Source organism: Neolamprologus multifasciatus, chromosome 17, assembly GCF_963576455.1.
Source record: "Neolamprologus multifasciatus chromosome 17, fNeoMul1.2, whole genome shotgun sequence".
Taxonomy (NCBI): Eukaryota; Metazoa; Chordata; class Actinopteri; order Cichliformes; family Cichlidae; genus Neolamprologus; species Neolamprologus multifasciatus.
This window is the reverse complement of record NC_140455.1, coordinates 483,963-509,798: the sequence shown is the minus strand read 5'-3', so window position 1 is coordinate 509,798 and position 25,836 is coordinate 483,963. Positions and strand designations below refer to the sequence as shown.

Sequence of the window (25,836 nt, the reverse complement as noted above, 5' to 3'; positions counted from 1 at the left end):
CTGAATATAAACACCCTTGCATTTTGTTTTCTTTGTGTTCTCTTTTACTTAATCTATGGATTTTTACAAGGAGGCCGTAATCACATTTCTCTAAACTGTAAATACATGACTGTGATTTGTAAAGTCCCACTTCCACATGATATTCTTTCCATACAACTTTGTTTTGTGTGGTTAAACTGTTAAATGTGAAGCTGATTTATTACTAGGGTTTAGTTTCTTCCTGTTAAATGAGAAACCAGGTGGTCAGACATTTGATACATATGTAGAGAAATTTATAAAGACTACAGAGTCTACCATTCCTAGCATTCATTCAGCAATCAGAACTGTAAACAGTATTCAATATTCAAGTATTTATTTTAATAAAAACAGTCCTGAAGTAAAGCGTTCTCCATGAAACACATTCCCTTCGTAGGTCCTCGTAGCATTAGCGATCCTTGCTAGTAGCCCCATCGCTAGCTAATTGTCAAAGTTGGAATCTGTGTGTTGATTGTGCTAGATAATAATATGAAACCTTTTAACCACATTATTGTTATAATTCTTTGATTGTCTCTAAGTGTAAACCAAGCATCTTCGCTCATGTGGTCTGATTAGGTGACAAAAGTGCTCGGCTAGCTCAGTAGAAGCAAAAATCAGACACACTTCTGGATCATTTGTGTATACAAATGATTAGGAATGAACACAATTTCTTTTAAATAATACAGTACGTGTGATTCAAAGCGCTGGGTGTCTTTGGCAATCTTGCAATTCTGATAGTCCGTTATCAAATACAGCCCATGATCTGCATGTCCCCAGCAGTGTCTGCTGTCTAGTGTCTAGTTTGTGTTGTTTTCTTCACCCCATTACTGCCACTACAGGTTTGTGAAGTGCGATGGAGAATGAAGAATTCACAAAATACTTAAATAATACTAATTAAGCAGTAGGGTTTTTTTTATAGAGAAACTACAAGGTGATTAACTTTTTTTCTCCTGCAATTATGATCTTATAAAAATTTGGCATTTGTGAATCACTGCAGAATTTTAGGTAACAGTATTTATATGTGACACAGTGTTTTTAACTCTCCCCACACTGCCTGGCTGTACTGGGCATGTCCAAAATGAAATGTAGCTGAACCAGTAGTGGTTGTTCAAGGACTGAGGTGCCCCGATTTGTACATATTTAGCTGCAGTTTTTAATCAAGGAGCTAAAACTGACACATTCTTTTTAACCTTCTTCAGCAATTTACTCATCAGTTTTTTCTTCTTTCTTTTTTTTTTACTTTTACTTAAAATGTGTCTGATGGGAATCTTTAACATATGATAAAAAAAAATTGAACAATCAGACAATGTATGAAAAACAAGTCATTCCTAAAACTGTACCAAAGGTTCCACAAATGTCAATGTTTGAGGTTTCTGTAGCAGCACTGCACATTACAGGACTTCTATGCTCCTTCAGACCTTGGTGGCCTTGGTGACTAAGGGCAGCAGAGCAAATAGATTTCCCTGCTGTTGAAGGTCTCGTCTCCAACCCCTATTCAGGATGCACAAGTGTTACTAAGGAAGACACTGTATCACCGCAGGCTCCAAGGGATCTTCAACCAGACCTTCTTTCAAGCAAAAACCAAGTACCCGCAGGCTAATCTCAGTCACAACACTTCCTGTACACTTCCTGTTCAGCGGTCCTCAAGTCTGACATGTTGTGACTTTTGGTACAAGTCCTGTAGGTTCAATTGTGCAAGGCCAGTTCAGGTATCAGGCAGATCAGAATTAACTGAACTGCCTAGTTCTGTGAGAGAGAGCGAGGCCGAGAGTTTGAGCACCCTCTAGAAAGGCCAGTGTAAATCCTCCAACTCCCCTGATTGACCCATGTTCACGTCCGTCTCCAGCAAGCTCATGATGACCGCCATGGCAGCCTCGTCGCTGCTGAAGCTGCTCAGGCCTGGCACCACCATGCTGTCCAGGTCCAGCTGGGAGGGCTCGCCTGAGTGAAGCAGAGCAAAACAAAAAATGAGATCTAAGAAAAAAATAACACCTTTAACAGTGTTAAAGGTGTTATGTTCTTCACCGGTAAAGCGGTGAAGAACATAGAGTGACGTCAAGTCAAGCAGCCGGAGCCGGAGCTTCAGCAGCGATGGGCTGGAAATGTTCCTACAGTACAACTGCTGTGGGAAACAATATTTGCTGTCTGGACTGGTTAACGCTGCTGTTGTCTTTAAAAATGAAAAAAAAAACAACAACAACAATCTAGCACATGGCTCTGTGTCCAGCTTTTATTTATTTTATTTACTTTTATGTGCCAAAGCATCTCTAAGCAACGCTAACATAATTTAATAAGTGATGTAAGTAACATAATGCATAGCTTTAAAATAATAATAATGAATAATATGTTAGTCTTTTTGAATAATGACCAAAAAGCTCATCAATAATTTTAGTTTGCTCATTTTTGCTAATTAAAATGCTAATTTTAAAGTAGTATTTTACCATTAGCTTGTGGGAGCTGCTAGGTTAGCTGGTTTCAGTTAGCTTCTTTTGTTTTGGCAAAGTTACAGAAGAAACTGGCTTCAGCTTCACTGCTTTTGCATCCTTTTATGGATTGTTTTGCATCCTTTTGCATCCTTTATTCTAAGGAAAGACATCAAAAAATGAACATTATTCAATAAGACTTCAAAGTACAATAAAAACAGTGCCTCTGTACACATTAGTAGACAGAGGCAAAATCATTGGGAAGTGAAGTGATGAAGCTTCAGTTTAGAAACTGATACATTTTTTAAATGTGTCACTCACTGACTTTACTTCAATTTTGTGCATGTGTATACAGTATATTCTGCTTTTATGGAGTTTACCCATAAACTGCTGTTGTATTGACCATGTAGTTACAGTTTTATTTTTTACTCAGTTTGTATTTCCTTTCTTTTCTGTGTCGCATTTGCCTAAATTTGGATTGCTTACATCTTTTCTTGGCCTGCAGCTGTGAAATCATGAGTGGGATGCACACCATAAACAGCCGAGGTATTTACTAATACAAAATATAAAGTGGTGCTCAGTTACTCTCGTCCTTCACTGCAGACTGCAGTACAGGAAAAAGAAAAGACAGAAACTGTTAACAGAGTGTATTTGTGATGGTCTTGCTGGCAGTACCTGCGCTTTCAGAAGTTGAGCTGCTCGTCCCTGCTGCCGTCCTTGAGTCAGACTGGGACTGGGACTGTGATGAACTGCCTGCTGCCTCCTCCCTGCTGGATGCCTGCAACAAGCCATTATACATTAAAACAGCGTGCAGGACCCCGCGTTTCACCTTTCTCCACTGAAGTGTGTAATTAAACTCAGGAAAGCAAGCTGCTTTCATCTTTCTCACACACATCTCCTCCTACATTTGAAGAGTTTCTTGTCTACGGGGATGATGATACACCTTGTGAGGATGCTGTGGTGGAAGTACAGTTCAGAGCTTTGCATTATGTAAAGTAATGGCATACTGACAAATCCTGATACTTTAGACAATTATAAAAGTATTATTGTGAATTCAATCACAATATCGGACCTCCCCATCTAACGAATCGCACCATTCCTCCAAATCCAAACAGTAAAGATTTAGGATTTCAAGAAAAGTGCCAGAAGTTCAAAAGAGTGCAAAAACTATAACCTAAAGGATGAAATATTATGAATAAATTAACCCCAGCAGCACACCAAGCAAACTGATTCCAGTTGGTGCTTCATGGTTACTGTTAGTAACAGTGGGAAAGTTGCCTGTCCTATGATTTAGGTCACTCACACTCCTGCTGGTTTGTGGGGACACCAGTGGACATTTCTCCTGGGCTGGGCCAAACGGACTCGAAGCTCCGCTTGATGGAGATGAGTTCACCCTGTCAAAAAAATGATAAAACATTGGGTCTTGATGCATGCTCAATCATCCAGGTAAGTAAAACACTGGATTTATCACAAACGGGCTTTCAGGGTTATTCTGGATGTTTTTGTACCAAATGTTCAGATTTATTGGAGCATCTATCAGAAAATATGATGCCTTTCTATGAAGAAAAGCAACATGATTTTAAATTCATCGAGCCTTGACAAACAGAGAGTTGACAGACTCTACCTGTAGGAGTCGATGAGCTCATTTGCGATTTGGGTCCCTATGCTGCCAGCGTAGATCATTGTGCCGGTGCCACTGGAGAAGCCGGGAATTACTGGTATTTGCTTTATGTCGTCTTTTAAGGCAGGAGGACAAAAAAAAGGTCAGACAAAAAAGACACATGACAGCACGATGAATACACGGCTCTGTGTGCATCTCTTACCCTGGAGTGCCTTTGAGCTGCCTGCCTCCTCCTCATCTTTTGTGTGACCGGGCCCCCTGTTGGTGCAATGGAGTATTTTAACTGCTTCATCCAGAACAGAGTTGTATTAAAAGCTTTATTACGGCAGCACGGTGCATATGAAAAAGCAACAATAAAGTTGAAACAACAGCAATTGGTACTTACAAAATAACCCTATTTAAAGACACGATAAACTCAACTTCTTTGGTCCATGGATTTGTGAAACTAAACCACTGACTTTGGAGGGAAACGTAGGAGCCGTATTTTGTTTTAAACTTGTAGCACTGTGTCTCAATCTTCTCTTTGCTTCGAAGCACTGCCAAAAGATTTGACACATGTCATCACAAAGCAAAGTGAAAAAAGTCACTATGAGCGCTTTCCTTTCCTTCTGACCTGAAGACAAACTGAGCTACAGTTATTTTAGCATAGATTCAGTTTGGCATCAGTTGTGGCTTTGCCAATTACCTTGCCTGTGCTTTCCTGCAAGGTGCTGCAGGTCATCTTGGTGAAAGTACTCATAGCAGGATGTGCCGAGAACTTCCTGCGGCAAATAACCAATGACGGTTGTGGCTCTGAGGGAAAAAAAGAGAGGACAAAGATGGAGTTTAATGATTCTGGTCTTGCTTCTTTCGCTGCCTCTCAGGATTGTGCCAATTAAAAATAGTAGAGGGAAATGGAACCAAAGCAAATACAGAATTGATAACACTTCACAAAAAGGGACACAAAAATTTGCTTAGTCACCTGCAAACAAACAAAGAACGAATCAGGAGCAATCTGATCGCTAACAAAGTTGTTCGTTAGGATTAGAGCTTATAGATTTCTCTATTTAATTATTAGCTACTGTATTTTGGAGTCTAGTGGTATCAGCAATATCCGATAAATTAACATTTTAAAAAGGAGAAATAGAAAAAAAAAACAACCTTCAGCTATGATATGAATGTTGGCATTACACAGTTTGTCCACCAGAGGGCAGTGTGCCACTTCCCTGTTGCCAAGATGTGTTTCAAATACTACAAATACAGTGATCAACTGATCGGATCAGAGCTGGACAGAGTGTGGATGAATGTTAGGGAAATGTTATGTTTCGTACATCTGGGCGGAAAAAAACTCCCATCAGCAACCTATTAGATTCCTCAATCACCTATAACCAATCGGCACTGGTCTTAAAAATCCTTTATTGGACAGGCTGTAGTTAATACTTTCCTAATAGCTCCAGATCCAAACCCTGCACAAAACCCCTCCACTAACTATTTATTCATTAGCATGTTCCTCTTTCTGTGCTGCCAAAAAGAGTCATGATTCATAGTTACTGTGGAGGATCTACTGTAACAGCACACAACTTAAACATTACTCAAAAATTACCAACTACTTTTGTATTCCAGGGTAACAATGCAGGTACACGATGATTGTCTTTACAATTATTGCCTTGTTGAGACTGTAATCATCATATTTAGATACTCATATTCAGTTCACCTGTGCCTAAAATTCAGAGCAAGTAAAAGTAAATTAGAAGATAATAGAAAGAAAAGATACGGTTAGACGGAGGTCAACAAAGCATCAGAATGTCACAACTGGAAGAAATGGGCTGAATGACATGTGATTACATCCAGAAAAGCTTAAAAAATAACTGCAGGAAACGAGGTTACAGTGACGACAGAGACGGGGTGATAGTGGATGAGTGGATGAAGTGGATGTTCAGTGATGTATCACAAATCCACATTAGTGAAGGAGATGATGCTGGACCCTCTGTGTGGTGCTGTTTGTTGGCAATACAGTCCATTTTATCTTACCACAGAGCAAAGACTGTTAAATCCTTTTTTCAGGAAAAACATAGGGGGCCAATAACCGTCCTGCAAAGCTGGTCTGTCACCCACTATCTGAGAAAAGACTAACTGTGATTCTGGTTATGACTTTTCCTTTGCTTCATGTCTAAAAAATGCTATTAATAATGTCATTTAATGTATGTTTCATGAAACCAAAATATTAAACACAAATGGGTTTATGTCATATTTGTAGATGGTTTATTTGCTACATTGCAAACAAATCTGACTGAAATTTATTGGAATTTTGGATAATATGTAATAAATAAGTGGTTACATTTTGATCAGAGTTGATCAGGAAGGCTAATGAAGACACAGGGAGATTAGCTTCAAGACAGTTATGAACTAATTCATACTTCACACGCCACTGAAATAGCATATGTTCATTTCAGTTAAAAACTGTCGCTTTAAGCTCCTTTAAGTACGATTAAGATCCTACGACAATACAGAGAAAACCTCAACAGTCACACAACCCCATATGAGCAAAAACTTGGTGACAGCGGGAAGGAAAAACTCCCTTTTAACAGGAAGAAACCTCCAGCAGAATCAGGCTCAGGGAGGGGCAGCCATCTGGTTGGGGGTGAGAGGAGGGGAGGAAGACAGATCAAAGACACACTGTGGAAGAGAGCCAAGCCAGAGTAATTAATAATAGTAATTAGTAATAACTAATGATTAGATGGTGTATAAACATATACAGAGCAAAAAGAAGAAGCAGTCAGTGCCTCACAGGCACAGCAGTCTAGGCCTATTGTAACATAACTAAGCAAGGCTCACCTGATCGAGCCTGAACTATAGTTTTAAGTCTAATCTTGAAAGGAGAGACAGTGTCTGTCTTCTGAATCCAAACTAGGAGCTGGTGTCACAGAAGAGAGGCCTGACAGCTGAAAGCTAGGGTACTTTTAAATACTCTAGTAAGTATTCAAGTAAGCCAGCAGTCAGTCAAGGCTCTACCAGGGTGATATGGTACTCTGAAGTAGATGTTGGCTTGTTTTATAGTAAATATTCATTAAGGCATTCCTGATTCGTTCTTCGGCAACTAAGAGAGTTTTCGCCTCCCTTATCATAAAGTGTAGCATAGTATAAATAAGCCTCTCATGTAACATTCATCAGTCACACACATGGGTAATTCATTTAATAAAGTGATTCACTATACTTGTGTTGTGAAATTACTTCCCAAAAAATGAGAAGAGATTTTCACGTGATGCCCTCAAGATGCTCAGGCCTTTCTGAGAAACAACGGCAGACACAGAAATGATTATCTCCACTGACAGTCCGACCGACAAATCTCACGCTGCTGCGCTCAGAGGCCTCCCCACCACGCAACGCCTCTGCCATTCTTTTCTCAGCAGAACTGCGTGCGCACAGCAAATCCATGACTCACGGCGGAAAGATACATGGTGCACATGGATGTAGTTAGAAAGGGGAAACTCACTGTTGATCTACAAAAGTGAACTTGCCGTCAATCGCACAGCGAGTGACGAACTCAGTGGGCTTGACGTTGATGTCTTTGGAAGGCTGATGGGACGCGTGAGAGTAGAGGCGGCACATGGTCACCAGGCACGTCAGGGTCGAGCTTTCCTTGTCGGCGTCGGCCTCCAGCGAGTCCAGCTGGCTGCTCGGCCAGCTCCGCATGTACCCGGTGCAGTGCAGTGTGCAGAATCTGTAAACGTCTGCAGGTAGAAAACAAGTCGTGTGTATGATATAATATCCTTTCTAGTATTTTTAGATTGTGTTTTGGGTGAACTGTGTATATTTAGTGGCACAGAACATAAAATCAGACCTGGTGCTACTGTGGTTTCAACAATCCAGCTTATTTTTCAGGCAACATGAGGAAGCAGCTACTCCTTCAAACGTCACTCCATGTTAGATAAAAACAACATGCTTTAATGCATTACATTCATTCACAGCTGCCGTTACAGCTTACCTGAAGACAAAAATCTGCAGGTATTGTTTACGTTTCAACATGTGGGTTCATATTTGTTTAAGCTTTTTACAGAAAACCAGAAACTGGGTTGGCCAGTTCCTCTGGTTTCAGACAATAAGCCTGTCAAAGAGAGGTTTGACTTCTGAATTTCTCATGTGGATTCTTTTAAACAAGAAAAAGCAAACATGAGAACAGTGCTTAACAGTGTAACTCACAGTCATGTGAACAAGAAATCCCCCCCTCTGCTTTTCATATCAAAGGTTTTATGTATCAGGATATAATTAAAAAAATCACCAGATCTCAACCCAACTTAAATGCTGTGGCTGTGCATAAACAAATGCCTGCAAACTTCAGTAAACTAAAATAATGTTAGAAACAAGAGTGCGCCAGAATTCCTCCACAACAATGTGAGACGTGGATGAAGTCACACAGAAAACCACTGGCTGCTAAAAGTGCTTCTACAAGCTGCTGAATCACAGAGTGTGTTTCCTTTTCCACACACTGCTTCAGCAACCAATAAAGAGCGAATGGGCTTTTTTGCATTATGTGCTGATATATAAAAGCCCAAAAGTTAAAGAGGGTGTGCTTTCCTCTTCACATGACTGCCTGTGTTTCAGTAATATTGGTACATAAACCAAATCCATGTCACTCAGGAATAAGATACAGCACATCAGAGTTGTATACACTTAAAGTAAAGCAGGAGTGAAAGTGAGCCCCGCCTCTCACCTTATGACAGCTGTGATGTGCTTCAGGATCTTCATGATAGTAAATCAGATTGTCAGTTAAGAAAATAGATTGATGGATAAATAATGCTAATAAATAACATTAAATTTTCCTAATTATTTTAAAATGTAAGTGGGAAAATCATACTGAAGCCTACAATGTACTGTAGACTGTAACGCAGCGGTCCCCAACCTTTTTTGCACCACGGACCGATTTATGTCCAAAAATATTTTCACGGACCGGCCTTTAAGGTGTCACAGATAAATACAACAAAACAAAAGATTCATTCATAACACATGGGAAAAGACCCAGGGAACCCGAGTTAACAATAAAAACAATTATTAAAAAAAATAATGAAAAAAAAAAAAAGATAAAAACCCTGAAAACCATAAATTTCACACCAGAGCCTCGACTCTGACTCTGACTCCGTGGCCGGAGGACTGCTGCTGTAACGGACTGTAAGGCAGTTGCTTGGTTTTTCCACTGAGTGGCACCAAAGCTTCATTTTCTGTTGCACAGTTAGCAGAGTTTGACCAGCTACTAATTTTGTGATTACACAATGGCTAACAGTGACCTACTTACTGTGCGAAACAACATGTTTTAAATGTCTTTATGCAATCATGTTTGTTTCTTTATTTAAGTCACTGTTGATGTGAAAACATACAAGTATCTACAGAATTAGTAGCTTAAGAAGCAGCTCCATAGAACAAGAGAAAAGGTGAAGAGAAAAGCCACTCTCATCCACCTCTCCACCAAATCTTAATAAGATAATTTCTTTACTTCCCCAACATGCAAACCAGACAGGGCAAAAACACTAAGTTCACTCCATGTGCTTAATTTCCTGCAGCTGCCTAAATTTTGGCCTCATTGCTTACAGACATATTTAAATATGTATATATATATATTTATATAAACATATCATATATTTTAATTCATTTTATTTTAATATATAATCTTTTTGGTAGGCATCTTCAGACCTCTTCCTCATCTCTTTAGCTCTGCAGGACCAGGACTGAACCTGAGCGTTTATACAAAGTGGAACAGTTTCAGTCTATTCAATAAATAACTGACTCGGGCTGTTTCTCGCAGCTGAATCACCTTAAGTGCTCTCATCAGAGCAGCGCAAGATAAACAAAACACTCCAAAGTAGCTCTGTCTGAAGCTATGAATAGAGCGTGTGTGTGTGTGTGTGTGTGTGTCTTTACTGAATCTAAATTCGATAAGCAACAATATTAGACTGGTGCAGGTGCTTGAGCCTTCATGTTTCACCAGCATATTCACAGCACGTCGATTATTAATTGATACTTCATATCTACACGTCGTGCCACCTCCAGACTGAACCCACCTTTCTTTTTTGAAGCTGTGGGCAGCAAGTGTTTGTCCTCGTGTTTCTCTGTCAGTCGACTGTGCTTCATGCGGCAGAAGAAGGATCGCCGAGCTCCGGTGGTTAAGTGGGTCGCTCTGACAGGAGCATCCACCTGGACCTGAACCCCAGCTGCACACAGAAGGACCACATTCGTGACTGGGACACGTAGTGCTTATTCTGTTTTTCTAAACATCATCTCTACAGACTACTGTGCAAAACACTCAAGCCACCACTCATTCCTTTACATTTTCCTAAGAAAATAAACAGCAATTAACTGAAATGTTTGCATGAAAATAAAGCATATAAGGCAAAAACAAAGGTTGTTCAGTTCCAACAAGTCTGAAAGTCAATATTTGACATGGCCACCTTTATTCTTCAACACAGCTTTAACTCTCTTTTAAGTCAACCGTCTTTAGTCTTCATGAGCACTTCTCCAGGTTTCTTGATGTTCAAAGCTCTTCTTTAGATGTTGGCTTCCTTTTGTTCCTTTTTCTCTTAGGTTGATCCCATACTGCTTCCATAAAGTCCAGGTTCAGGGGAGGCCAATCCATGACTGATAGCATTTTTGGGCTGTGACCCAGGGTTTTGAGTTTATTTTGTATTTTAGTTTTTCTTATGTTAGATTGCATTAATGTTAAGTTCTTGTGTTGTTATTATTAGTCAGGATTTAGTTGAGTTTCAGTCTAGTTTATGTTATCATCCATGTCTCCTTGTTTATGAGTCTTTTTCTGTTTGTCATGTGTTATCATCTCGTCTATGTAGGTTCCCCTTGTGTGTGTCTCTCTCGCTCCCTCTCTCTGTCTTTTGTGTCAAGCTTGCGTGTCCCAGTTCATGTCTCTCCATGTTTCCTGTTTTATTTTGAAAGTCTTGTTTCCACATTCAGTGTGTTTAGTTTTGCTTCCCCTGTGGCATCGTGATTATTTGTGTCAGCTGTGTGTATTTAAGTCCTCTGTCTCCCTCTGTTCATTGCTGGTGTGTCTGTTTTCCCTCCTCTGATGCCAGGTGCCTCATGATTCTGTTCAGCTTACGTCATGTTTACTAGTTACTAATAAACATGACGTAAGCTGAGTTACTCCCATACTCCTGCTCAGAATCATGTTCATGTCTCGTTTGTCATAGTTTCCACAGCCTAGCTTTTCCCAGTTTAGGTTTTAATTTAAATTTTGGCCCTGCTCATTTTTGCCTTGTTTTGAATTCATGTTTTTTGGCCAAATAAATGTTTTTTGTTAAGATTCAGTACCGTCTCTTTCCATGTCTGCACTTGGGACCACGTCACAAACACCAGCTGCCCCGCTGTTTCAGTTTTATTGTATGTTTTTCTGTTCAGGTATGCTTTTACTGCACTGGTGCCTTTACCATGCTGAACAAAATATAGCAAATGTTAGAAACTGAACCAATCAGATATTCCCAATCAGACAAAAATCTGGCCATTCTGTTTTTTTACGATTCTTGTCTATATTCATAATTTGATCAGTTATGTGAAGATCTTGTGATCACTTTCTTTATGACATGACATTTAGATACTGTTCATCTGCTGTAGATAGTTTTTAGGTCTGCCACTCCTTTATATTGCTTCATATTGTCCACCTGTTTAGTTTTTCTCAGTTTTCTTTTAAGGCACACTGCACACCATGACAGGATATGTGAAATTATGTCAGAGACGCCTAATAATAACTCTTGGTTGGTGCAAACATACTGTTAAATTGTGTTATCATTGCTATTTTTCATAAATTAAAAAACAAACAAACCTGAATTTGTGGTTTTTCCTACCCTGTTACTGGCATCAGGGTGCTAGTAACAAAGTGGCTAAAGATACAATTTCCAACTTGACTGATAAGTTGTCTGCATACACACTGTCACTCTGTGTACACCTCACCTAAGCACACTGAGTTCCTTTTTTTGTTTCAACTCAATTTTATTTATATAGTGCAGAATCATGAGAAAAGTCACCTCACTGTGCTTTATATTGTAAGATTAAGACCCTACAAAACTCTAGGTGAGACTCGAACAATGAAGCAACCCCCTATGAACAACCACTTGGTGACAGTGGGAAGGAAAAACTCCCTTTTAACTGGAAGAAACCTCCGGCAGAAGCAGGTTTAGGGAACAGCAGCCATGTGCTGCAATCAGTTATAATTGAAGGGAAAACAAAAAATAAACAGAGGAGAAAAGAGAACCAGTGCAAAGGGAGAAAGAAGACAAAAATATAATAACATGCTGCAGTATTGTATAAACAGTGGACACTGAAAAGAGGCGAGTGGTGAAGAAGTGCACAGTGCCTATGGGAGCATTTCTAAGGGATGGTTCAGGGTCACCTGACCCAGCTCAAACTATCAGCTTTAGCAAAATAAGAGAGGAACTGTTGCTCAAGACCATGTTGTTAAGAAATCACAAGAAAGACTGTCTCCTTGGAAGAAATAAGGAAATTAGGTGTGGCTCAGGACCTTTGCACAATACTGGAGCTCCGGTGGACTTACTTGCTGCATCAAGAAGACGCTGACGAGGGTACATCTCTGACGAAGACAGCTGTTCCTTCACTTTGTTGATGTCTTTGTGGTGGATGAAATCAAACAAGCTCTGCCCAGTCAGTTCCAACTGTGAATACAAATGTTGTACATCTATTTACTCAGCTTTTTAATGTTTAGTAAATTCAATTTCATTTAATTTTTTACATAGCACTAAGTCACAACTACAGCACTTCAAGGCATTTTATATTGTAAGGTAAAGACCCTACGATAATACAGAAAAAAAACCAAAAATCAGACAAGTTCCTTTGAGCAAGCACTTGGCAACAGTGGGAAAGAAAAACTCCCTTTTAACAGGAAGAAACCTCCAGTTGAACCAAGATCAGGGAGGGGCAGCCATCTGCTGTGACCACTTGGAGGTGATTGGAAAAGAAGAGCGAAATATAAAGTTTTAGTCTTAAATGCAGTTTTTTCCACTGCTCTGTATGGTCTAAGTAAGGGCTGATATCATAGGTACACAGCCTTGGCTGTGGGCACAGAATCCCCACCCAGCTGCTATTCAAACGTTTTTGTTTGGAAGTGGCAGCCAACCATTATACACTGTACATTAGCAGCTAAATCATGCTGTGCCTTTTTTTCACTTTCAGTGATGTTATCTCCCTGTACAAAATCCACTGCCATGCAGACATGGACTAGTTTCTTAGAAGCTTTTCTTTGCTATCCCTCCTAATCACCATTCCTTTCTGCTTGCACACAGTGAGTCTTAAAGTTGAGACTGTAGAGCAGGTGTGACTTCATCCTGCAAAGCATGCACTACAGAGATACTTTCAAAAATGTATCAAAGCTTAGAGATTACTAGCTGTGCAGAAACATCAGGGCATTGCCTTGATTATTAACTTTTACTTGCAGTGCTGAGTCTTCATCAGAGCATCAATAAAATGCTTCATACTGAACAACAATTTATGTGAACACTGAGTTGTAAAGATTTAGTTCAGCCACAAAGGACTGTGGATAGTGTGCAACATTTACAAATGAATTTATTCTAAAAAAAAAAAATACAAATACAAATATAAAACTTCTACTCTGAGCGTCCAAAAGGTTAAAAAAAAGTTTTCATATTGTTTCCTTGATTTAACAAAAGCCAAGAGGTTGGTTACTAGCAGTTACTGCAAACAGGAAGCAACATTAGCCTTTATCTGGTGATGAATGCAGATCCACTTCAATCCACTTTTGTTCTGTTTTTGGGCTCCACCATCCCCTGACGGAAATGTCTGGCTCTTCATCTTCTAAATGTTACCTGTCATTTGATGCTGGGCAACTGCGCAACTAAAAACTACATCTTTTGTAATTTAAGGTCATTTAATGACCTTTTTTTTTAAAAGCAATTCCTGACAGTACATGTGAATAAATGGTCACCATGAAGGTGTTGTTATATACAACTAACTGCATTGGTAATAGCCAACACTGACTGTACTGACAACTAAAGAGTGAAATATTAATATTCTATTAATAATATAATATTGATAGATTAATATTGATATTAGTGTAAAATTGTTACAGCTCCAGACTCTCTTCACTTGCCTCACATATTCAGTGTAGATTATATACCAGAGGCCGTTCCTGATTCAGGGAATTTATGTTTCCAAATCATCAATCTTTAATGTTAGGCAAATGTAATAACTACTGTGGAGCCACAACAATCATATAGTGAAAATCTAATATAATAGCCTTGGTTATAACGCAGGTAACTTTGGAGATAACATCACTGCATGAAAACAATGAAACATTGCATTCTATATAAACCTTTTGCCAGCATCTTTTTTCAGTGATTGGCAGCAGCACCTCATTTCATTTAATGTTATAGGCACTAAATAAGCTGGAGCGAGCTAAAATCAACAGCACACAGACTACAAGCTGAAATGTGGAAGACTCTTTAGGAGACGTGAGACCTTCTCAAGTTATGTTGAAATTAGGTCCTATATATATAATATAGGACCTAATTATTTTACAAATTTTGTGAGGTACTTTGTTCAGTTTTACCAATCTGTACTTTTACACCTTCATTTTGCTAACATTCAGAAAAAGAGAAAGCTGCAACCAGTAACTGAATGTTGCAAGTCGTGTGGTGGGAGGGTAACACACCCGGCTAAAGTTGAGGATCTTGGAGACGGATTCGGAGATGAACAGGATTTTCGCCCGGTCACAACTTACGACTAAAAGGAAACCATCGGCAGCCTGGTAGATACACAGAAAGACGTGTTAATAAAAGCATAAAACATGAATGAAACAGATGTACGAGGACCTACCTTCAACAGAAGGTGTCTGAGGTCATCGTGAGGCAGGATGGAAGGCTTGCAGGTGGTTTCTGAAAAGGCGCTGCCCATCCCAGCTGAAAGCAGGGGAGCTTTTAGAGTGACAAAAATCAACATCACTGACCCACTTAAATCACCACGTGGGTTAAAAAGTACCTTTGAGGGCTTTCAAGTGCTGCACAGCCTTCCGCAGCACAGTGAGTTTGTCGAGCTTTCGAGCCATGGGCTGACAGGCGGGGATCATGGCAGCCAGCTCATCAATCAGATTGTTCATTTTGTCTCTCCGCCGCTTCTCAATTTGACGGTGAGGCTCCCTGTAGGCACATTCAGCCATCAGACAGTCTGTATCTTAGAACTTGAAAGGGGAATGCATAGCTACATTACTACCTGCTGTGTCTTTTCTGGGGGGGAAAATAATTACCTAGCTATTTTAAGACTGTCTAAGTCATTAGGGTTTTAAATAGCTGACATCTTAAACTAAATGAGACCAAGGAAAGCTACATGAGACTTTTTTTAAAGCCACAGACGGCGCAGTCGTTTGATATAAAAATAGAATCACCTGAAGCATTTCATTTTGACTTGCTGATCCTCTCCCTCAGATCTGCAAATGAAAGCATCAAAAATCAAATTCTTTTTTCAGTACGGTCTAACTCAATGCAGATACAGCCGACGACTCAACGTACCTGCTGAGGTCATCGTCCATTTGGATGTCAAGGCTTTGCCTGTGAGATCGGTTGGACAAACGGTGCGTCATTTAGTTTGTGTACATTGTACCATATCATTTTGGCTACAGGCATAAACAAGAGTGAAATGTCTCAGAGTTTGTTTTTTCTTCTTAGACAACATAACACTGCTCTTACTGTACATGCGCATCTGACCTCTCCTCCACATCTCCCTTTCGTTTCCTTGGCAGCTCGACAGCTGGCAGCAAGGAGCCTGCTTGGCTTGGCCCTTCATCCTCTGCAGCAGGATCTGATACATGAAAACAAGCACCACAGTGATGTGAGAAGCTACAAAAGAACACAGTACAACAGCCTTTCTAATAACGCTTGCTCTGTTTACACTATGAATGAATGAATGGAGGCTGGGGTTTCTGATTTTAATGAGTTGACCTTATATCAAATGAAAATACCATTAAAGATCTTAAAAAACACGTTGAGATTATTCTGACAGTCAAATATCATCACCCAGGTATCTGGTATATCAGTGGTATGTGACTAAAAGGAGGAGACTTTATTTAGTTTACTGCAAAGTTTATTACTTATTTGAGGCTAAAGACTTTTTTCATCTACATGTATGAGCGAATAAATAATGCTTAATTTGAGTTTTGAAGGTTAACAAACTCAACTGTTTTACTGTGTTTTGCTGTTTACAAATCATATTTTTGAACATACACAAATTGTTTGTCTTTTTGAAAATGAGCACCATCAGAATGACTCATATAGTTTTTTTCTGCATTAACAGGCGGAAAGTATTTTTGAAGGCTGAAATCTCAGCCAGGAATGCTCACTTTAAAGGCTGACCCAAAAACAATTTTATAGCTTGACAGCTCATTTATTTTTCCCATTTTGCCCTGTTTTCTTACCAATTTTCATACACACATTCTGTTTCTAGGCAAACTTTTGATGCACTGGCTAAAAGTTGCTGTTACATGGCGCCAAACCATGCTATGCACTCCTGCAGTTTGTGAATTTCAGAGGCACGTGAGAGTAAATAGAGTTTGGCCCATTGTATTCACTAATGCTTATATAATACTGTAACACTGACCTACTTCCTCGGGGATCCCATTCTATAAAGTATGACATCTATTTGTGAGGAAAAATGTTTTGATAAAGTGACAGACACGTATCTAGGTGAAGAAAAGCAAATAGCACAATACTCAAACTGAACAAAAAACCCATTTTATGTTTGAATCTTTAAAGTACAATAATACATATTGTAAATAAAAGTTTATTTTTAACAGAAAACCCAGAGGTGGTCACAGTGACCCTTTTCTCACATACATGTGTCCCACTAACAAGCACAGCAAGCTTTCACTATCAGCAAAAACTCTTACTATGAGATCAGGGCCGCACTGAACTTTAATGATATTGACATCATTTTCTTTAATCCCTCCAGAGGAGTTTAGTGGGTCATCACTGACGCAAAAGTGGAATGTGGGAGTGACACTTGCCGGCTCTCACTTCCACCCACCATGGCTTTTCACTGCTAGTTGCTGCACCACACACTTTTTTTTCCCGTTTCTTTGTTAGTCAAGAAATGTCTTCTCCTGCCACCTGCACCAGCACTGCCAAGTCATATTTTAAACAATGCCCCTTGCTTTTATTGGTGCAAAGTGCACGTCTAGACGGTCAACGTTGAGTGACGCCCAAGCCAAGAGCACCAGTCGTGACTAGAGTACTGATGAGAGGCCAAGCCTGCAGGGTAGCAGATGACATACCATATTACAGAAACGCAGGAACACAGTCCACCACCTGTGGTGGAAATGCACAGGAGTGTAACTCAGTATGAAACAGAGTCAGCATGATATGACCTACATGCACTTCTCCACCTTAAGTGTACCACTTGAATCACTTCAAGGTATTTGGAGGTGGGGATGTTTTGGGGTCTTTTGTGAGCTCACAGTTTCTTTTTGTGGGTGTGATATATGTTTGAGTTCTTTGTTATTATTTTTGCATGCTCTGGCTCTACACCACCCACACCAAAGGATCACTTTTTCTCTAAGTCTTCATTTGGGTCTTATCTGCAGTTGAGGGAAAAAAGTTTGTATATGGCCTGATTTAGTTTGTTGATAAACCCTAAAAAAACTATAATACACCACTTAAAGTAGCACAGTTACTCTAATTAATACATTATAAACCAACATGTAGCCATTTTCTTGATAAGCTAAAACGATGACTCTCCCACATAAGACAAATAAACAAAAAATAAATGTAGCCCTAATTGTGTGGACAGCAGGGGCTTGCAGATAACTAGCTACTGGAAGGCTTTTAAGTTGTGATGACACCATTACCTAAACATATTGACACCAAACACTAACTGGGATTTTGCACTTAAGCTCAGAATATGCGGCTTTCAACAACACAATTATAGATATGATACAAATCATCTTACCAACTAGTAATGACAGGTTTTCCATACCATGCTGGCACAAAACATAAAGGTGCTTTCAGAAAATGTCCACGAGTGTGACGTACAGGGGCTGTCACACCAGAGGTCAAAAACATCACACAAGAGGACATGATATCTTTAAAACAAATAAATCAAACACGTTTAAACACTTTTCATTACTTTTTGGCTACTTTCAACAACTTTCAACTTTTAAATTCAGCAGTTACTGAAATTAAAATATTTGCTGCTATGTGTGTGTGTGTGTGGGGGGGGGGGGGGGTAAATTGCTAATGTTTTGTCATTAGAATAAGGATCTATGCGTGACAAGTGTGGAACTTTAATCTTTTTAGAGTGTAGAAAAGATGAATGGGAGAGGCAGGACAAAAAGGTACGCACAGAAAATGAACAGAGATCCACACAGAAGGGAGGCAATCCTAACAGGACAGCCAAAGGAAAACAAAATATGCTTAAAAATATCACTTCTTGCATATCTTGATCAATTTAGTTTCATACCAAGTGACTGAATGACTGCCTGTTATTAAGAACAAAGAAAGGAACTATTGTTGCTTTGGTTACCTTAAAATATTTGACACTATTTGAACTTGTAAATAGTTGATGACATTTCATTCACAATAGACTGATTCCATTCAAATTTGAACTTGACATTTCACAAATTTAATGAGAATTACCACAAAGACACAGCTACTAAAAGGGAAACAAAATAACAACAAAGAAATGTAAATGAGTAGAAAGAAACACAGGGTAAGTAGAGATAGACACTAAACAACTACACAATGACACAGGACTTCAAAATGATACTAAATCATTACAAAGATACATAATAACAACAAAGAGACAAAATAACCACAAAAGACAAGTTAATTACAAAGAAATATACAATGAGAAGAAACAAGCAGAAATAACTATAAAGAGTAACCAAATGACTGCTAAGAGACACAACACTACGACAAGAAACAAAAGACACAGAATAACTCCAGTTAAACGTTAACTACAAAGGAGTACTAAAATACACAAAACTAATACAAAGAGGTAGCAAAACACAACAAAAAATACATGCAGTGAGACTTAAAATGACCAGAAAGACACAAAAAACATGGAAAATGATGACAAGTGGGGAAAAAGCACCACCTTCTATCTCAGCTGAATACTGAAGGTTAACTTCAGTATTTTCAACCAGCAGCAGGACATGAATGTACCAGTCGTGGTCTTTTGAACCTGTAAAGAATGGTGTGTTCTGTGGCTCAATGCCTCGTAATTTTTCCATTGCTATAAACTATCTGGTTTACACAACAAAGAGCAAGGTGATTGGTTTAAATTGGTTATTAGGCATTTATTACACTGCACAGATAAATACGACCTTTTGTGTATCTTTACACAATTCTACTCATTTGAGAAATTAAACCCATTTGATTTAATACTGTGCCCCAGTTTTTTTTTTTAGTTAACCCTGTTAAAACCATGTTTAGATGTTATACAGTTCAGTACACAATAACCACCCATTACATTCATTTAGATGACAAAAGCTGAAAATGTAGAAGCTTTATTGAATCAGAATTGATAGCAGAGGAGTTTTACTGGACTGCATTTCATTTCATAATGTGCATAATAAAGTAAATGTCACATTATTCCAAGGCTCAGTGTCTCTGCGCTTCTGGTAAGATAACATAATAGCAGGGTTGTAGTTTTGGATGGATGCAGAAAGGTCAAGCCCTAAATCCTACAGTTACAGTGCAATATGTTCTGGGTTATTTCTGGTCAACTGACCTACAATTTCCTACAGCCGCTAAAACCAGTACATGCTATTGCTAAGGACGGTTTTGCAATAAGAGAATATTCTTTTACAAGTGGCACAGGGGCTATTCTAGGGCTAATTGAGGTATTTATAGAGCAAATCACACCGTATTAAAGTATTTTGATCATGTGTTTTAAGAACAGCATTTACCCCATTAAACATACTTACTTAATTAACTGCCTAACAGTAACAATCACTTTGAAGATGAAATCTTGTATTTAAAAGTTTGGTAACAGTTGTGTGTAGTTAAACATTTTAGGGGCTAGATTGTGTGGGATTAGGGTAGAGAGTTAATGAGACGGTTTCAACATTTACAGTAAATGATTACAGCGCTAACAGCTGTACTTTAAAATACTGACAGGACCATTTGAAATATATGGATTTACAGAGAAAATTGGGTTATGTATGGCTTGAGAGGGCTTTATATTTTCATGCATGTTGTCATTGTGATAGCCTGTTAGCACAGAGCTAAGTTTTACTACCATGAAATAAGTTAATCCATACTATTTACATGGTGATGTTACATTTGCAACCCAAATGGCTGTACTTAAGATTAGCTTTTGTAAGACAACAAAGGGCCAAATGCATATTCATGAGCACGAAAGACAAAAGGAGGGTGAGGCAAAGGGTTACAAAGTTTTGAAGGGAAATGCTTTAGAAAATACCCAACTGGAAATTCTGGGTGTTCAAGTTTCATTGTTGAAAAGTGAAAATTTTAGTTTTCACATATACATAATGCACCTTACTCACAGTGGCTAGTTTGAGAGAAAATAACAAGTAAACACAGGTGTTACTAATACATTTAACCAGGGCTTTGACCCAAACAGAATATCACTAATGTCATTAGTAACACCTGTCTTACCTACTGTTCGTGTCAAAATAGCATACTGGGGAAAAGCGTGATACATTCACAGACCTAGGGCTGTTCAATATAACGATATATACTGTATATCGGATGACGATATAAAAACGTCTATCATTTCATTTTACGCTATTGTTTGTTTCGTGGTGTTGCAAAATAAACTGTTTACAGCAATATTTTTTCATAGTTTTGATGGACACTGTAGTGGCTATATTAATTTCTTAAAGTTCTCTATTTCTCTTATATTTAATATAACCACACTACTGATGGACAAGCGTTATGGTTTTATGTGTTATGGTTAGCAACAAGGACGGTAACACCATCGTGTGTTCGCTTGTTTATGTTCCACATAAACCTTTAGCAATAAAGCTCAAGATCCTGTTGAGACTTTTCAAAATAAACTGAATCACGTGAAAGAGCAGATTATTTACGGATGAGAAGTAAAAAAAAAAAAAGAGCCGCCAGGTGCTAAAAAATAGACCTTAGACTCAAACGTTAGAGTCCACTCGCAGCACCCTGTGTAATAAATACTCACAAAGAAAACAGCGGTCGTTACAACTTATGTCTAAAAATGTATCGTTTCATGCATCGGTTAAAACACTCGACTCCAGCTCAGTGTTGCCAACTTAGCGACTTTGTCGCTATATTTAGCGAGTTTTCAGACCCCCTAGCGACTTGTTTTCTAAAAAAAAAGTCGCTAAAAAAGACGTGAAAGCGCATATTGCTTTTATTCTCAACAAGCAGCGGGTGCTGTAACGCAGTCAGTTCTTCTTTTACTCTTTTACTCTTATGCTGTTTTGTGGATCACAAGGTTTAAAACTGCTTATAAACACACACACACAAAGTAACTCCACCAGAGTGCCTATTTCGGGTCACTTTTGCCGGTCCCAGCCCGGGTAAAGGAGCAGGGTTGGAATTGTGACATTAAAAAAACAATAATTGCTAAAATAAATTTAATTTGTAGTTCTAAATAAATTCTAAATGCATTTAGGATGTTTTTTACTCACTTTATGTCTCTTCCACGATGTTATTTCTCTCTCCAACAACATAGATTACAATTACATTAGCATGACCAATTATGCAAATTAGGTGATGACTCATTTAGCGACTTCTAGCGACTTTGGGACAGCCAATAGCGATTTTCCTTACTGAGGAGTTGGCAACACTGCTCCAGCTACATGACGCACAGCTGGAAACACTTCACGCAAGTCTAGCTGCCCGAGATTCACAGAATTTACAAAAAATGTTACATTTTTGTGATTTATATCATTATCGGACGATAGAATTCTTATATCGGGATATGAGATTTTGGTCATATCGCACAGCCCTACACAGACCTGCCATTTAATCTAAACAAGAGGCTACTTTTTGTTCGTTTTCAGGAGTTGTACTTTTAATGTGGTATTTGACAATAGCACTTTCATATTCTCGTCATAATTTTAGATTGTATTTTGAATTAAATAACGTAAGGGGTTTACATCAAGTGTCTTTGGACATGTTATATAAACTGTATGATTTCTTTTCAGTACCTAGATTTGAACTAATCTTCCATGATTGTAGCTAGCACTGAAACATATTTTGAGACGTATTTACGCCCTGTAATGATTTACTCCTGTGCATTGTACTGCGTTTACCAGAATGTTAGCACTTAGACCACCGTGGTTCAAGTTTTTAAAAAAAAGTCCCGGTGATGGTTTAACTCCTTTGTGTTTTAATATCCCGCCGTTAGTCTGCATTATTTGAACTGAAGGGTTTGGTAGCTGACATTCCTCTGTGCTTCTTGGTACGGCTCAGAAACGGCAGGGAGCGACTGCTTCCCTCTGCTGCACACCGAAGGCAGAGCTGCTCTACTGCTCTACTGACCCAGTTTCTGAAAGCAGCTGAACGAGAAAGAATATTGGGGGGGACAAATCTCGAGGAACCACGTGACAATATAAGCTCCTCGAGGCCAGTTTGGTGAAGGTTAGGCAAATATTAATATTAGCACCAGGCTTAGAGAAGACGACGGGTTTTCGCAAAGGAACCGCTTGTTAGCGAAGTGTAAAAGTATTGCTGGGCTTTTGAGATGAAGTCGTCGTCATGGTTACAGTGACGTGTTTTTATCGTGAGTGTGAAGTTTGCCGACTAAACTCCCCCCCTCCGCTCGCGTCCCCCTCCCTGGAAACGAGCACCACATAGTACGGGAATGAATGGAGAGGGTGTCACGCGCGTTGCCAGCCGACGCGTTCGGTTTTAGGAGGCAGGTGCCAGCTGCTCGAGACACCGGTGCGACGCACTGTAGCGGCTGGTCCAGCAAGGCTACTGCGACTGCTGCCACTCGGTTAAGTGTTATCGTTACTGCCGCTGTGAGGTCGTCTGCTCTCAATGTCCTCAATGTCCCTGTAAAGTTCTTTTTTTAAGTAACCTTCACTCAATATAACCTAACTTGCCGTTAAAGAAAAAACACGTCAAGGGACGAAAGAAGTTCAGAACTAATTCGTGGAAGAAGGCATACAACTAGTGCTTAATTTATTTTTTCAGCTAATTGAAGGGGGAAAGTAGTTGCCAAAAAGAATATATTAAAAAGAAGCTAAGCTAAGCTACCCACAATAACCACAACGTCGTCAACCGGAGCCCCTACCTGCTGGCCTCTCCGCCGTCCCGTCAGAGCCCCCAGCCGACATGCCTACGGACTGCAGCCGGTGTGCCCGGTGAAGGCTTCGCAGCGCCGCGGCGCATGAGGAGCCACCAGCTGTAGTAGTAGCAGAAGGGAGAGGAGGGAGGTTAGGAGAGCCGGGGTGTCGTATAATTGACTTCATTTTTTCCCTCTCACCCGACTCCTCCTCCCCCCGTATCTGTTTTTTTTTACAAGGGGGGGGGGGGGGAGTAGAAAACGTGAGGGATGGGTGAGAGTGGAACACCCAGGTCCTTTAGGAAACAAGGGAAGAGTTCACACTTGTCTCCTCCTTAATCGCCTGCTCGCTTCATTCACAGCCATGTTCACTCGACGGTGTTATAAGCTGCTGAGTCCATTCATATCAGCGCGACTAAAAGTCATGAATCAGCGTCACGTTTGTCGGAATGGAGAAAAAAATCTGTCAAAAATAACCTTTTCGCTGCGTGACGATAACATTTGTCAGCTTTTACTGTAAAGGGGTTTATCTTCGTTTTAAACCGCTGTTTTGGTATTTGGATGCTGGGAATAATAGTGGCACAGACTTGAATTTCCATTGGCACACCTTGGATATGTTAAAAGTCTGTCAGGAAGTGGATGGTCTGCCAGGAAACGTGGGATGACGCCGTGACGGCGCTAATAAACGAGCTCTCATTCATACAGCCGGCCTTGGCTTGACAGGACCGGTGAGGGATTGGTTTCGCCGGTGCAGCGCACGTTTTGGTGACCTGAAAAAGTACCGAGTGCGCGTCACCGATCTGACTTTGCTACTCTCTCGCGTTCCTCCAAACAGAGCTGCCACGCGACAGATGTCTCACTCTGAACTTATTTCCTGGAACCAACACGATCGCGTTCATGGGCTAACATTGAAGGAGTATATGGGCTTAAACCAAGGTGGTCCTGCTAGACTGAGATTTTGAAAACTACAAAGTCGTTTCCTCTTTCATCAGAAGAAACCGAAAACCGTTATGTCCAAGCATGAACGTGTACACACAATAAGCACAACACATTATTTATACACTTATATGTACATACATCAGCAACAACTTAAAAAAAAAAACAAGCATACCTATTATATCACGGATGTTAAAATCATGCCCCCCTGGGCCTTATGTCTGACACCCATGTAATATTTGATTCCCTTCTGCCCTGCTGCTGGACACGGGGGTTGGGGTCTCTGTGGACCAGGCTTATCCCAGCACATCTTATGGATGCTTGATGGGATTGTTTGGGGAGATGTTTTGGGGTGATGTGGAAGCAAACACATCACCCCACTGCTGTCGAGTAGTATCATGTCAATGGAGTAGGGGTCCCTGTTGTTCACGTCACCCATCTGTGATCTTAATGCTAGAATATGTGCAAATATTAAGCTAAGGTAAAAAGTTGGCTAAGACTGGGTGAAAATGTCTGTAATTTAGATTAGATTAGATTAGATTAGATTAGATAAAACTTTATTAATCCCTCGGGTGGGTTCCTCTGGGAAATTTGTTTTCCAAAAAGCACAGCACCGACAGAAGTTACAGAGTTAAGAATATTATATATATATATATATATATATACACACACATATATAAATACAAAGACATATATAGATAAAATATACAAAAAAATAAATAAAAATATAAAATATAAAAAAAAATAAAATATACAAAGGGGATAAATAGAATAAATAGGAATAAAAATAAAAATACAAGTGAATTGCACATTTCAAGTATGGTAATTTGGGGGTTTCCTCATATCCTTGTTTCATAAGAATACTTTAAATAAATCTGTTTTTGTTTATTTAAACAAAGGCAGAGGCAAAGGTGTTAAATATAAAAGTCTAATTATTCTAACACCAAAATTCCCCAAAATTTGAGATACAAAAAAGATTTCAGCAATTCATTATCGCAGATATCGACGATCTTTGGCTCTCACCTACATAGTGTAATTCGAGACTTTTGCACGAGACTTTACGTAAGGGGGGAAGGCTGCACGTGCGAGCGAGAAACGTGTTGACCTATATATTATATAACTGGACAGTCACGTGGCGCTTGGCTCGTTAACCCATTTAAAGCCCGTCGGCAGGGAAAGTAGTGTCCCCGTGCACTTTAGACACCCGGAAACATCGCAAGTGGACAGGAAACACCTCAAGACGCCAAGACACGCGACATTATACGCGTTTAAGCAGGGATAGTGACGGTTATATGACGTTAAAGTGGAAAGCTATCAAAAATGCACAGCTTCGAAAATGACTTTTTATAGCCCAGTTTGTAATGAGAGGTTCTGTTGGATGTCGCTGCAAGCAGGCAGGTGTGCTTTTCAGTTGTTTATTTGTATCGTATTCACTCCTGTCACACATGGAAACCTATATGAGTCCTGGCGGTTTGTTTTCGGCCCTGGACGTGTATGTTTTCGGGGCGCAGTAACTTGTACTCCAGGTTTAACGTGGGCTATTTATGCCTGTTGACTCTTGGCTTGCTATCCTGCTTGTGACCCCTCTGTGTCAGAACACGCTGCTCCCAGCTA

The 25,836-nt window shown here is 39.6% G+C and overlaps 1 protein-coding gene across 5 annotated transcripts; it reads right to left on the bottom strand.

Moving 5' to 3' along the window:
- Positions 1 to 970: 970 nt before the first annotated feature.
- Positions 971 to 24,069, bottom strand: LOC146498630 (basic helix-loop-helix ARNT-like protein 2). 5 transcript variants are annotated; one of them, XM_085136990.1, is made up of 17 exons: positions 23,296 to 24,069; positions 15,768 to 15,861; positions 15,573 to 15,611; positions 15,449 to 15,490; positions 15,046 to 15,203; positions 14,884 to 14,966; positions 14,720 to 14,812; positions 12,590 to 12,707; positions 10,092 to 10,241; positions 7,532 to 7,769; positions 4,745 to 4,851; positions 4,445 to 4,595; positions 4,262 to 4,317; positions 4,063 to 4,174; positions 3,742 to 3,832; positions 3,114 to 3,216; positions 971 to 1,956 (listed from the first exon to the last, which is right to left on the bottom strand). In XM_085136990.1, exons 1-17 carry the CDS (start codon positions 23,471 to 23,473, stop codon positions 1,799 to 1,801), a joined length of 1,971 nt encoding a protein of 656 aa, XP_084993116.1. In that variant the 5' UTR covers positions 23,474 to 24,069; the 3' UTR covers positions 971 to 1,798. The 5 variants fall into 5 exon arrangements, with proteins under 5 accessions (XP_084993116.1, XP_084993115.1, XP_084993118.1 ...); XM_085136989.1 differs by having other exon boundaries at positions 15,750 to 15,861; positions 23,296 to 24,068; XM_085136992.1 differs by lacking the exon at positions 23,296 to 24,069 and adding an exon at positions 19,398 to 21,787 and having other exon boundaries at positions 15,741 to 19,298.
- Between the last annotated feature and the right edge of the window lie 1,767 nt (positions 24,070 to 25,836).